This window comes from Microtus ochrogaster, chromosome 1 (genome assembly GCF_000317375.1).
Source record: "Microtus ochrogaster isolate Prairie Vole_2 chromosome 1, MicOch1.0, whole genome shotgun sequence".
Classification (NCBI taxonomy): domain Eukaryota; kingdom Metazoa; phylum Chordata; class Mammalia; order Rodentia; family Cricetidae; genus Microtus; species Microtus ochrogaster.
Genome location: NC_022009.1, coordinates 47,293,585 through 47,308,218, shown reverse-complemented (window position 1 = coordinate 47,308,218; position 14,634 = coordinate 47,293,585). Strand labels below are relative to the sequence as shown.

General features: G+C 46.4%; 2 protein-coding genes across 2 annotated transcripts in view; one reads left to right on the top strand and one right to left on the bottom strand.

Annotated features, from left to right (window-relative positions):
* The window catches only part of Apopt1 (apoptogenic 1, mitochondrial), a 33,688-nt gene extending 19,392 nt beyond the window's left edge, over positions 1-14,296 (bottom strand). The window contains exons 1-3 of the mRNA XM_005343582.3: positions 14,130-14,296; positions 3,723-3,920; positions 1,857-1,920 (exon numbers count right to left, since the gene is read on the bottom strand). Of these exons, the coding sequence (XP_005343639.1) occupies positions 1,857-1,920; positions 3,723-3,920; positions 14,130-14,252 (385 nt within the window). The 5' untranslated portion in view covers positions 14,253-14,296. The remainder of the gene's footprint in view (positions 1-1,856; positions 1,921-3,722; positions 3,921-14,129) is intronic.
* A 13-nt stretch (positions 14,297-14,309) lies between these two features.
* Positions 14,310-14,634, top strand: part of Bag5 (BCL2 associated athanogene 5) — a 5,214-nt gene continuing 4,889 nt past the window's right edge. Inside the window, exon 1 of the mRNA XM_005343583.3 lies at positions 14,310-14,504. The gene's annotated coding sequence lies outside the window, so the exon portion shown is untranslated. The remainder of the gene's footprint in view (positions 14,505-14,634) is intronic.

Here is a 14,634-nt window from a genome sequence, read left to right as displayed (position 1 = left end):
TCTCTCTCTCTCTCTCTCTCTCTCACACACACACACACACACACACACACACTCGCACGCACGCACGCACGCACGCACATGCAGCCAGCAGAGGCTGAACTGAAAACTGCTGATCAGCGAGGCCTTTGGGTCCGACAGCCATGGGCAGACTCTCGCTCCTATCTCACGCTATGGTTGCAGGCTGGGTACTCACCCAGTTAAGCCTCAGACTCATCATACAGCATTTGGTCTTTGGGGCTGATACTTAAAAGGGACTCAGCAGAGTGCCTGGCACTCAGTCAGGACCAAACTGACCCCACCGTTCATTCCCACACTCACTGTTAGGGGGTAGCACCCCTTCCTGTTGCTGATCTGGTAAGACACTGGTTGTCTGCACAGAGAATAGAGGGGGACTAGCATCCAGACTGCTACCCCTTGGTCTTTCTCTGGGAAACAGAGAGTGATCAGTAGAGAGTGATGGTACTTCTAACGCAATGACAGATCATCCAGCTTTGGAGGTTAACGGTTCAGGACTGCCCATGAGAATATTTTGACAGCAGGCATCTGCTTAACAAACAGCTGGAATTTTAGTAAGGCCTGACCTCAACACTAAGAGAAAATGGCCACGGCTATTTTGAGCAAAAGAAATGGCCATCCAGGTAGTGGGGAAGCTGGCACTTAAAGGCTATCATGAATTCAAGGCCAGTCCCAGCTACATATTTTTTGGAACTTTAAGTCTCAAAAAAATCAAAAACAAACCAAACAAAAAGGAAACAAGCAAACCCAGCAGCCTGTGGTCTGTTTCCCCGCCCCAGGAATGTGAGGCAGGGAGCTGCTCTGTGGCCTGAGTCCAGAAGCCTATGGTGAGGACTGGACGTGACGGCCACACCTTTAATCCAGCACGTCAGATCTCTGAGTACAGGGCTAGCCAGGGCTACGTAGCGAGACACAGTCTCAACAACAACAAAAGCCCAAAGTACCAGGTACGCATTTTGGGTAGAACAGTCTAGCTATGGTGCAAAGAATTCATTTAAAGCAGGGTTTGACAAAGGACATTCAGAGGTCAATTCTATTTTTTGTAAATTAACCCAAACTTTCTGTGTAAGCTTCACAGCAGGCTGAACAGTGCCAACAGATACCCAGGCAACCAGCTTCTGACTTAAAGATGGGGCCGGGTAAGGTAGTGCACACCTTTAATCCAGCTCAGGAGGCAGACACAGGAAGACCTCTGTGAGGTCAAGGCCACCCTGGTCTACAGAGCAAGTTCCAGGACAGCCTTCATAGTAAGACCCTGCCTCAAAAAATAAAACAAAACAAACAGAGAAGCTACAGTGGATAGAGAAGTAACAGGGGCCTGGACTTTAACAATGGTTACAAGACAGGAAAGCAGAAGTGATGGGAAACACATAGTTCAGTTGCCTGATTTAGAGAGGAAGGCCAACAGACAGCTCTCTGTTTTCTGGCTTGAGAACTGACTCAGGAATCCAGGAGACCTGGGAAGGCGGGAGGGTTGGGAGATTACAGAGGCCTCATGACCTTAGCTTGAAGTCACTCATCAGAAGGACAAAAGGCTGCGCAGTCCAATGCCCGAGTGCTTACCTACAATGCTCAGGGCCCTGGATTCTATTCCCAGGGAAAGCAAAGAAAAAAGGAATACCTAAACTCTGAGAGGTTGTGACTTCATCTAAAGGAGGAAGAGAGAAGAGGGAGCCTGCAGCTTGTAGGAACCATGATGGTACACACACACACACACACACAGGAAAAGAAGTCTCCACAGGTAAGTGAGACAGCAAGGGAAGGACAGAGGCTGTGTGCCCCTCCACTTCCTTCCCTCAACAGCCTGTCTTTTGACATTAACACAGAACAATCATACTAACCTGACTTGGTTCGCAGGCCTGAGCCTTTAGCTTGAAGTCTTGAATAAATGAATTCTTCTTTTTCCTGAAAGACAACAATCAGAACCCTCTTAGCAGGTGTTTAGTATAGGTCTATACTCTCCAAACTTGGGGAGTGGAGACAGGAGGATTGGGTGGCTAAGGCCATCCTCAGCTACAAGTATGAGCCCACCATGCCTACATGAGACCATCTTGAAAAATCAAAACTAAAAAAAAAATTAAAACAAACAACTCTCTTCTTAGCAGGAGTGGTGGTGCACGCCTGTAATCCAGCCACTCAGGAGGCCTAGGCACCCTGGGCAACTTTAACATGACTGCATCTCAAGGTAAAAATTAACACGGGATGGAATTGTAGCTCACTAGAAAAGCATCTGTCCAGTACAAGGCCCTAGGTTTAATCCCCAGTACCAAAAACAAAAGGAGAAAGAATGGTCTTCTCTAGCTTCTTCCTCTCTCGGCTAAGAGCACAGTGCAGAGAAATTTAGAGGTTTCCTGAGAAACATCACACCTCAAAGCCTGCTTTTTAAAAAGATTATCTTAAACGCTAGGCGGTGGTGGTGCACGCCCTTAATCTCAGCACTCAGGAGGCAGAGGCAGAACTCTGTGAGTTCGAGGCCACCCTGGTCTACAACAGCTAGTTCCAGGACAGGTTCCAAAGCTACAGAAGAAAAACCCTGTCTTATCTTATGTGTGCCTCTGTACAGCATGCATGTACAGTGCCAGAAGAGGGCACTGGATCCCCTGAAACACCTCTCCAGAGGCCACCAGAGCTTGTTTTAAACCATCTCAGTCTGGTTAAAGTTTCATGCTAGGGCCGGGCTGTGGTAGCGAATGCTTTTAATCCCAGAACTCAGGAAGCAGAGGCAGGTGGATCTCAGTGAGTTCGAGGCAGCCTGATTTACAGAACAAGTTCCAGGACAGGCTCCAAAGCTACAGAGAGAAACCCTGTTTGAAAAACAAAAGCAACATCAAAACAAAATAAAAGTGTTGAGCTTGGTATAGGAAACTTTTCACATAACCTAGGATGAATTCAAACTTGCCAAGTGGTAGAGACTGGCCTTGTATTCCCGATCCAGAATGCTGGGATAACAGCTTGAAAAAGGACTCAAAAACAAGATAGTCAATGGATTTGGGAAGTTGTATCCACAGAATACAACAGAGACTTCGTTTATATTTTCTTTTCCAATAGGATATTTACACTCACTTCTCATGCAGCTTATGAGTAAGTCAGTAAGAATCTGGGTGGTGGCGGCGCACGCCTTTAATCAGCACTTAGGAAGCAGAAGCAGGGGATCTCCGTGAGTTCGAGGACAGCCTGGTCTACAGAGTGTGTTCCAAGACAGCCAGGCCTACAAGATGAAACCCTGTCTTGAAAACAAAAGAACAAAAAAACTTGAACTCTCATAACCTATGACAATTATTTCTCAAAAACAGGAACACCACTAAGGACGGGAACTAGTCCTGGCCCCCTGCTCCTTTTCTTCCTAGAAAGCCTCAAACTCTGTGACCTATAACTGACCAAAGCGTCTTCCACATAGTTACACCGTGGCTTAGAACAATCTTTGATCTCCTAAAGACTTTTATGTTATTTATTTTGAGACAGGGTCTCACTATGTATCTCAGGCTAGTTTGGAGCTCACTAAGACGACCAGGCTACTAAAGATCCCTCTGCCTTTGACTCCCAAGTGCTGAGATTAAAGGAATGCAGCACAACACCTGGTTGCTAAAGACACTATTCTATAGATTCACATAAACCCCAACAGAATAGCAACAATGTAAACCCTGAAGATTTGGCGCCCCCAAGTGGCTGAATGTACTGTGCTTCACTGACCTGCATCCCACCCTTACCTTATTAAAGGTCAAGTTCTGGTTCGCCCAGAACTGCTGATTCCATTCTTGTGTTTCTTGTCTCAATTCTCTAAGCCTTTGTTCCAAGGGGGACTCATTTTCAGGAATATGAAAATGAACCGGACGAAGGTTTGAGTGTTTATCTGGAGGTCCTATCCAATCATGGCAAGACTGTCTTGGAGGGCAGAATCTTGAGACCTTTAATGAAAGACACAGGATTAACATGCAAATGAACCCATCCCTAATGTTATAAATTTAACAACCTGCATTTATTCAATGCCCCCATCAGTTTATTCTGCAAAAGACTACAATGTATCCAATACCTTTCCAAACAAAGAGCTATAGTACGAATTCTGTTTGTTTTTTTCTCCCTCTGGTTTCTTCAGACAGAATCTAACTATGTGCCCTAGGCTAGATTCACAATCCTTTTGCCTCAGCATCCCAAGTGCTGGTATTACAGGCAAACACTACCACACCTGGCTTAATTTAACATTATACTGTTCACCAAATGATGCTAAAGTAGTTCTACATCCTGAGAGAAGGCCAGGCCTACTCGGCAGGCCTTTTATTCCAGCTAGGAAGCTGAAGCACAATCACAGCTGGAAGTCAACCTGGACAACTTAGTACACCCTGCCTCAAAGTGCCAAGTGCAAAGAAAAGGGCCGAGATCGTGGCTGCTGTTAAGCACTCCTGGGGCTCTTGGTTCCATTCCCAGTGTGTGTGTGTGTGTGTGTGTGTGTGTGTGTGTGTACACACTTTGGACTTCTGAAGATGCTACTAAGGCCGGGTGGTGGTGGCCCACACCTTTAATCCCAGCACTCAGGAGGCAGAAGCACAAAGATCTCTGAGTTTGAGGCCAGCCTGATCTACAGAGTGAGTTCCACAAAGAAACCCTGTCTCAGAAAAAAAAAAAAAAGAAAAAAAAAAGAAAAAAAATGTTTTAAGGCTAGGTGCAGGGCATACACCCTTAAACGCTCAGAAGGCAGAGGCAGAGATATGAGTCTGAACTACAGAGTGAATTCCAGATTATTCAGGGCTACACAGTGAGACCTTGTCAGAAAAACCAAAAGGCAGCTGGAGAGATGGCTCGGTGACTAAAAGTACATCTGCTCTTTCAGATGACCCAGAAAGCTCATGCTGTGGTTCTCAATCAGCTGTAACTCCAGCTCCAAGGGAACCAGACACCTCTTCAGGCCTCAGCAGACAAGCACAGATGTCACATAAACTTATTCACTAAAAGGTTTTCTGCCACTGTCTCCTCTGCCCCAAATGAGTTTCTCCGCTGGTGTAGTGAGCCAGATCAAGAACTGAAGAAGCACAACAGGTATATTGAGTAAGGCAACTCCTGGGTGGGTGCTCTCGTCCCAGAGATTGAGGCCAGAGGAGTATTGTCCCCAAAGTATAGGGAAATTTTACAGGCCGTAGGCGAGGAGTGATTATGTGTCCCCCACAAGCTCGGTTTCTGCTCAAGTATGGTCCAAAGCTGAGCATTTAGAGGGGGGCTTGAGAGGCTGGCAACTTCAGGGGAGGAAGCTGCAGTAGCCACCAAGAATACAGAACTGGGCTTTTTCCTGCCTTCCCTTTGTTCAAAGACCCTTGAGTGGGTGGGGTTTAGAGAGAGACAGACAGACAGGCAGACAGACAGACAGAGAGAGGAGAAATGGGACTTTCCAGTCTGTGCAGGGGGATTCAGAGCTACAACTGGACATTCACATACAATAAACATAAATAAAAAAAAATCCTTTGAAATATTTTTTTTTTTTTTTTGGTTTTTCGAGACAGGGTTTCTCTGTGGCTTTGGAGCCTGTCCTGGAACTAGCTTTGTAGACCAGGCTGGTCTCGAACTCACAGAGATCCGCCTGCCTCTGCCTCCCGAGTGCTGGGATTAAAGGCATGCGCCACCATCGCCTGGCTGAAATATTTTTTAAAAAACCAGTGTTTTAATTATACGCTTCCTGTTAATTCTAATTTATATGTTTGTCATAATATCAATCATCTTTTATTTATTTTATGGGCATCTTTGTTTTACCTGAATGTATATCTGTGTGATGGTGTTCGATCCCTTGGAACTGGAGTTACAGAGAGTTGTGAGTCACTACGTGGGTGCTAGGAATTGAACCCAGGTCCTCTGGAAGAGCAGCCAGTGATCTTAACCACTGAGCCTTCTCTCCAGCCCAATAGCAGTCATCTTAAAACAGACTCTTCCTGCAAGTCAGGAAAGATGAAGAAACAGCTCATTTTGCAGTGCTTCACATACGCTGGGCAAGCACTCTGCCACAAGGAGCTGCATCTCAGCATCTCCAGTCCTCTAAAGCTTCTCCTATTGCTACTTTTTGTTGTTTTTGTTTTGTTTTGTTTTTCTCTGTATAATAGCCCTAGCTGAACTGAAACTAGCCCTTGTAGACCAGGCTGGCTGCCTCTGTCTCCCAAGTACTAGGATTAAAGGCTGGCTCAGCTACGTATTTTTAACAGAAAGAAAAAAGTGATCTGGGCACTGGGCATAGTGCCCATGTCTGTGACCCCAGCCCTTGGGAGGCTGAGGTAGAAGCCTACTTATCTGTCTAGGTAAACACATTACCACAGGAACTAGTTTGTCCACACTGCCCCACCCTTGACATTCTGCACCTCCGCCCATGCTGCTCCAGACGGCAGCCAAAGCAATCTCTCCTAAATGCTTTCTTTGGAAACTGTGAAGTAAGGCTAGAGATGGCCCAGTGGTTGACAGCACTTAGTGCTCCTACACAGAACCCAAGTTCGATTCCTACTGTCCCAGCTCCAGATGGATCCGATACCTCTTGCCACTGTGGGTACCTGCACTGTTGTATATATGCCCACACACAACACCTAATCCAAAATAGAAACATTTTCATTTTGAAGTTTATTTTTATGTATATGGTGTTTTTCAGTATGTATGCCTAGTACCTGGAAAATCCAGAAGAGAATGTCAGATCCTCTGGAAATGAAGTTATAGACAGTTGTGAGCAGCTATGTAGGCCCTGAGAATTGAATCTGGGTCCTCTGTAAGAGCAATCAGTGCTCTTAACCACTGAACCACCTCGCTAACCATAATAAATATTTTTCTTTATTGTTTTTAGGTATCCATAGGTATTTGACCCTAGCTACTCAAGACACGCACTTTCATTGCACCACAGTCCCAGGCTCCAATGGCTTCCTTTGTACACGTGTGTATACCTGTTAGTGTGTCTGTGTACAGGTGGAGGAGCCATCTCCCCATCCCAGGCCGAACTTATATCGACCACTCACCACATACGGTAGCTTTAGATGAGGTGGCATCAACGCATTCAGATGTTCTAAGTAGCAATCAGAAGTCTGCCAGGTGTCTTCCTCGATTACTTTCCATACCTAATTACTTGAAATGGGACCGCTCACTGAACCTGAAACTCACCAAATGTGCTAACCTGGCTGCCCAGCCAACAAGCGTCATGGATCTGCCTGTCTCCACGGCCCCACCCACCACCAGGATCATAGACGTGCGGATTTTCACATCTGCTTGCTGGTACGGCACATCTCTCTAGCATTCCAAAGGCTTACTCCCCCTCCCCTTTCTTTTTCCGAGACAGAGTTTCTCTGTAGCTTTGGAGCTTGTCCTGGAACTTGCTCTGTAGACCAGGCTGGCCTCAAACACACAGAAATCTGCCTGCCTCTGTCTCCCGAGTGCTGGGATTAAAGGTGTGCACCACCACTGCCCGGCTCCCCTTTCTTCATGTTTGTGTGTGTGGTATGTGTATATATGGATGCACATGGGTGCACTGTGCATGCAGAGGCCCAAGGGTGGCACTGGGTGTCTTCCCTTACTGCTCTCACCTTGTAAACTGAAGCGGGGTCCCTCACTGAACTTGAAGCTCGGCTTCAGCTATTCTCAAGAGCCAGCTTCTTACTCCAGGGATTGTTCTGCTTCCCACATGCTGGGATTACACACAAGCAGTCATACTCATTCAGATTTACATGGAGTCCAGGATCAGAACTCTGATCCTCAGACTTCTGCAGCGAGCACTCCACCACTGAGCCATCTCCTCAAGCCAGACTTAAGTTAGACCACTCCACCACACACGGCAGTTTGGGGTGAGTAGAACAAAACAGCATGTTCAGATGTCCTAAGTGAGATCCCAAGGCACTAGCTCTGAGCATCTCTGGGTCTACCCACAAAGGCTCAAAAGCTGGGATTTCAGGCAAGTAGACAGGTCCAGGGTCTTGAGTTCAAGCATCTCAGGAAGCTGAAGACGTAGGCAGGTCAGTGCTAGCGGGAGCAGTAGAAAGCTAAGCTTAGCCAGGGGAGACAGGGAAGGCAAGGGACTGGTGAAGTGCTAACCCGGCCACTGCTGCTGAAGACTGCTGGACGCTTCAGGAACCTAGTACAGCCCATACCCTAGAGCCCATGCTGCCTTCTACTATCGGTGCAAGGGTTTCATTTTGCACTTCCTGCTTACAGCTTCAAACCCTTACTAGGAGCATTTTCACAAGCTAGAAACATGTTCTTTTCTTCTCACAGACTCTATCCACATCAGGAAATGTGGAAAAGCCACCCCATGTGCACCTTTAACCCAGTACTCAGGAGGTTAGAGGCAAGAATTATTCCAGGCCAGCCCGATCTACACAGCTAGTTTCCAAGCCAGCTAAGGAACTACAGTGAGATACTGTCTCAAAAATAAAGGGCCCCAGCCAGCACTCTTCTCCTGTCGCGCACAGCACAGTAAGCCTACAGAGCAGCCGGCAGGGCAGTGGCTTCTCCATACAGATCTACTGGAGTCAGACCACCCGCTTCCACAGTTGAACCTGTGCAAGAAAAGTTCCAGGCATCCAGTTTTGCACAACACCTTGAGAGATTTTTATGTTTGACTATGATGGGTTAACTCCTCTGCTTTTGCTACATGAAAATACTTGTGTCTTTGTTCACCATGCAGGAGCTATTAGCAAAGAAAGCAAGAAGCTTGGAGGAGGTAAAAAACCCTTTTGTAAAAGCAGTCTCCCTTTGTAGAGTGAATAATTACTGTAATTTAAGTTCTTACAGTGTAAGAACATAATGCCTAGCTTCCTGAAACGTGGACAGGAGGGCTGTGCGTGGGAGGGGAGATTCCTCCTGGGCCATGTACCCTGCAGGGAGTCAGACAAAAACCCAACATTTGCAAGAGGCAGCCAGCCTAACAGTTCTGCCCTCTGTTTCCTACTCCTCCTCCCACAGCCCAAAACCACAGTGGGAGATGGGACAACAGAGAGTGTCCACATTTGCCAGAGGCCTCCCGCTTTACAAGGCTCCTCTGAGAGCTCAAAGCCTTCAGTGGATCTAGGATCCCCAGTCCCCTACTACATGAAGAAAGGTGCTACATGAAACCAGTGAATGCCTTAATCCCAACACTCAAGAGGCAGAAGCAGGTGGATCTCTGTGAGTTCGAGGTCAGCCTCGAACACGTATGAAGCCCTGCCTACAGAGTGCTAAGTACTCTGTGTCTCTGGTACCTGAGGGACCCACACAGGAAACACCAGCCATTACAAACACATGGCTCCACTGATGTTCCAGCAACACATCACAAGGGCATGGCTTTCAGAACTGCAGATGCAGAGGTGACTTCATCAAGAGTTCCCCCCCTCCCCGTGTCCATGTGCAGTACCTCAAGCTGTCCTTTGTTACTCCAAAAAATATCAAAATGGCCTGTCCTTTGAAAACTCAGGCCAAAGGTCTGGAATGTTCTCCTGGTTGCAGAAAAGTTTAAACCATAATAAGCAAACTCCATAATAAGAAAAGGCAGGCTGCTTTGTTTTGGGGTTTTGTTTCTTTTTTTTTTTGGTTTTGTTTTGTTTTTTTGAAACAGGGTTTCTCTGTGGCTTTGGAGCCTGTTCTGAAACTAGTTCTTGTAGACCAGGCTGGCCTCGAACTCAGAGATCCACCTGCCTCACCACTGTCCACATTTTATGAAGTTAAAAGTGACTTTTTTTCTTGAAAAAGGATGTTATGTAACCTCAGAATTCTATGTAGCTGAGGCTAGCTTTGAACTGTTTCTCCCACTTCAGCTTCCCGAGTGATAGGATTATGGGCATGATTCACTATGCCTGGCTGACTAACAGTTTTGAGGAATGCCACAGCAGTAATGGTATATCATGTCAGGAGGCCATGGTTCAAGTAGTGACAACAGGCCTGTTCGTGTACAATTATTCATTTTTTTTCTTGTGTAAATCATGTAATAGTGTAAATGTTCTATACGTCATTAAACGTTTATCCTTGGACTAGAGAGATGGCTTGGTTATTAAGAGTAATTAGCTGCTCCTTCAGAAGACCCAAGTTCAATTCCCAGCACCGATATGGAGGCTGTGATAGTCTGAATGTAATTGGCCCCCATAATCTCATAGGGTGTAGCACTATTAGGAGGTGAGACTTTGTTGGAATAAGTATGGTCTTGTTGGAAGAAGTGTGTAACTATGGAGGCAGGCTTTGAGGTACATTGTTGCAGGAGGCTGTTTATTCATTCCGGCTGCCCTGACCTAAATAATCACATAGAAACTATATTATTTGTGATAGCTTAATCATATTTCTAGCTAGTTCTTACATCTTAAAATCAATCCATTTCTATTAATCTGTGCATCAACACAAGGTCATGGCTTACCGGCAAGGATCCACCATCTGTCTCCTCAGGTGGCTACATGGTATCTCACTGACTCCACCTACTCTCTCTCTGTGTCTTTTCCAGCCTGGCTATATTCTATTAAGCCACTGGCCAAAGGAGCTTCCTTATTAACCAATGGTATATAGAGGGGAATCCCACAACACCTCCCTTTTCTGCTGAAATAAAAAGGAAGGTTTTAACCTTAGCATAGTAAAATTACATATAACAAAACAGGTATCAAGCAAGAATTACAGTTACATATTTATATCTACTTTATCTTTTATTGTAACTAAGGAAAACTAAACTATCTATTCTTCAACTCCATCAAAGACGGCAGAAGAATACAATATTACCTAAGTTAACAGGAAGTGCATTGTAAGCAACTTCCAAAACTCTAGAATTGACAGAGACATCTTGCTGCCTGGACAGTCATCCAAAGTTCTTCTGTACCATTGGGGCATCCACCTTCAGCCTATAGACCCATAGTATCCAGGAGACTTTTCCACGAAGCAGGAAATTTCAAAGACACGTTCCGCCTATATTGGCAGTTTGTCAGTCACTTTCTTCTGTGTCCTGCATAATGTCTGGAAGACTCTTTCATGAAGCAGGAACCCTGAAGGACTGTCTCACCTTCAGGAAAGTTCAGCAGTTATTTTTCTGTGGGTTCCACTTGTCCAGTTCATACAGTACAACATCAAGCAGTCCAGGCAAGAACAGTTCCTTGCCCAAAGGGCTAGCAAACTCCATAAGGAGCCACTTCGATGCCCATCTTCCTCTTGAAGTAGACTGGTGCTCCCAGGAGCAAATGTGTCTCATTGTCATAAAAGTTCTTAAAACATTTTAAATGCCATATTCTGAAGGTCTCTGAAAGATTTGAAGAATACCTACATATTACATTTTTTAAATAGGCTGCACAAACACAGTTACCTTAAACAAGAGCAGAAATAAATATATATAACAAAATTGATCTTTCACAGGGTTTCTTTGTAGCTTTTTGGAGCCTGTCCTGGAACTAGCTCTTGTAGAACAGGCTGGCCTCGAACTCTCAGAGATCTGCCTGCCTCTGCCTCCGGAGTGCTGGGATTAAAGGCGTGTGCCACCACTGCCCAGCTAACAAAATTGATCTTAAATTTGTATCAGTAAACCAAGATCCATATCTATGCAAAGTATTGATTTCTATATCAGTGTATGTGTATATATGCATATGTGTGTGTGTGTGTATATATATTCTCAAGCCATGCTTAGTATGAGTTCACTTCCTGTTGCCTGCACAAGATGTAGAACTCTCAGCTATCTCTCCAGCACCAAATCTGCCTGCTCACCACCATGTCCCACCATGATGATAATAGACAATCTCTGAACTGTAAGCCATCCTATTAAATGTTTTCCTCTGTAAGACTTGCTGTGGTCATGGTGTCTCTTCACAGCAACAGAGACCCTAACTAAGATAGGGGCTGACTGTCATCTGTAACTCCAGTTCCAGAGGATTCAACACACTACTCTAGCCTCTACAGACTGCATGCACAGACATAGACACAAGTAAAACACCTAGACACATAAAATTACCTCCTAGCAGGGCATGGTGATGTACACCTTTATTACCAGCACTCAGGAGGAAGAGGCAGGTGGCTCTCTTGAGTTTGGGACTAGCCTGGTCTACATAATGAGCTCCAGGACAGCTGGGGCTACACAGAGAAACCCTGTCTCAACAACCAACAACAACAAAAAAAAAAACCGAACAAAAAACAACAAAAATCACCCTTAAAAATAACCGGGGCTGGGGCCGGGCGGTGGTGGCGCACGCCTGTAATCCCAGCACTTGGGAGGCAGAGACAGGCGGATCTCTGTGAGTTCGAGGCCAGCCTGGTCTACCAAGGGAGTTCCAAGACAGGCTCCAAAGCTACAGAGAAACCCTGTCTCGAAAAAACCAAAAAAAAAAAAAAAAAAAAAAATACCCGGGGCTGCTGCTGTGGCTTAGTCCTTAACACTGCGCAACACCTCCTGATGGACACCATAATCACAGTACTGGCAAGATGGAGGCAGAGATGAGGAGGTCAAGGTCATCCTCAGCTACACAGCAAGTCTGAGGTCAACAAGACTGAACACACACAAAGACAAAACTAAAAAGCAACTAGTAAAAAGAGATCGGAAATGAAGTTATTCGTGGGTCCCAAATGTGGGTCTCCTTAAAGCAAGACAGCTAAAGAAAAATATGCAGAATAAGCTAGTACAGAATTTACTTAATTGAAGAAAAGGTTTGCAATGTTCCTTTTTAAAATGTCACTTATTTATTTATTTGTTTTTGATTTTTCAAGACAGGGTCTCCTTGTGTAGATCTTGCTCTATGGAGCAGGCTGGCCTCAACCTCAGCCATATGCCTGCCTCTGCCTCCCCAGTGCTGGGATTAAAGTCACACCACCATGCCCAGCCACAATGTTACTTCTTAGACTTGCTATTTACAGTGTCTTTGCAAGGCAACCTCCATCTTACAAGCACTCAATAGTTCAGGAAACAAGAAATGTAATAAGACATAAACTGCCCTTAGGCAAAACTGTTTTCTTTTGTGCCACCTAATATTTATCATAATGGGACATTTCGATCCTAAAAAAGCACAGCACGGGCAGTGTAGAACCGGCAAGTTCTGGCTCATAGTCAGCTCCCCTAGCTGGTCATCCCCACGGCTGCCTTCCAAAGGGCGAGCAGCACAGGCTTACCCTGAGGACCCAGACCCTGAGGAATATTAACTTTTTGTTTGTTTTGTTTTGTTTGAGACAGGGTCTCACTCTATGGAGACCAGCCTGCCTTGTGAGTTAAAGGGGTTCAGTCCCCACACCCCCAACAAGACTCTTCAAAGACTTCTCCTTGCTGATCTTTTTTCCAGCATTAGTTCACCAGATAGGCTAGGGAAGGTCAGGCAAGATGGCTCAGAGGGTAAAGCATTTCATGTGAGGGCCTGAGTTCCACTCCGGAACCTACCATGGAAGGAGCGACAGGTCTCCAGAAAGCAGTCTGCTCAACTCCAGAACAGGCCTATCACCCGCAATCCAAAAACAAACAAAGTAAATGAATGAATGCCAGGGAACCTCTCACCCTGAGAAAGCTCTTGGCTTAGTTACATTTTCCCTCCCGAAGCATGTTCTGACACCTGCTTTATTTTTTCTGCCCAAGGACTAAAGTTCTGCTTTCTAGAGATAGAAGTGAAGGATTGCTTGATTCTTGTGGCAGAGAACTGAGCCAGCCGCCGGGAGCCTAGGCAACAAATTTAAACTGTAGACTAGACAGAACTTCAAAGCCGCAGTTATGATAAAAGTGTGCTAAGAAACACAGCGTAACAGAAATGAAAATTCACACAGCAGGCACATTTTGAAATTTTTAATTATCTCCTTTTCCCCCTGTTCTCCCTTAATTATTGCTTAAACAAAGCTCTCCAGATTCTGTCATTAGCATGATAGCAAATGAAGCGTTAGTAGCCATGTGCCCTGTTTAATGTTTTATCTGAAGCTTTAGTCAACATTTTCATCCGACTGATAAGACTCAAGACATAGGCCTCTTTTAAAACATCCACTCCCAAAGAAGTGCAAATGATTACAAAGAAAAAAAAACCGGGAAATGAGAAAATACACACTTCAAGAGTAGAGTAAATACAAGCAGTAATTAACTTCGAGAATAAGCAAGGTTCGCACTCTCCACAGCGGGTCCGCTACGAAGATTAGCCCGCGGGGTAGACGCAGGCGTCGCGGGGGATGCTCAGGCCTCCCTCCCTGCCAGCGTCCCCGAGCGTCCCGCTTACCCGGCTGGACGCAGCATCCCTGCGCTCCGTCCCGCGTTCACGGGCCAGCCGACCAACGCCGCCGGAGAAAGAACGGCAGAGATGCAGGCGAATCGCTTCGCTTCCGCGCCGCAAGGCCGCCATGGCCCCAGCGCACTAGATTGAGCGACGCACGTCAGAATCGCGACAGTGGAAAGGTCGGCTTTACGGCAGCGCGCAAAGGCTGCGGCGAGGCCGATCGTGCACTTTCCCTGAAAGATCACGGTGGAGGGTGTCGGACGGGACGCGGCGAGGCGAAGTTTTCCCCGGGCTCGGAGCTGTGTGGCCGGATCCGCGAGGGCGGTGCCAACGCCGCGGAAGCGAAGGTGAAGGAGCGCGATGGCGCGGGAGGCACAGGTGAGCGCAGCGCGGGGACGCGAGCTTCGTTCTCCCCGGTCGGGCGCTTCGCCGCTCCCGCCCCGCGCCCATTGTGAGGTCAGGCGGCGGCGCGTCGGGCCGGGCCGAGACGCCCCGGAGCGGCCGCCGC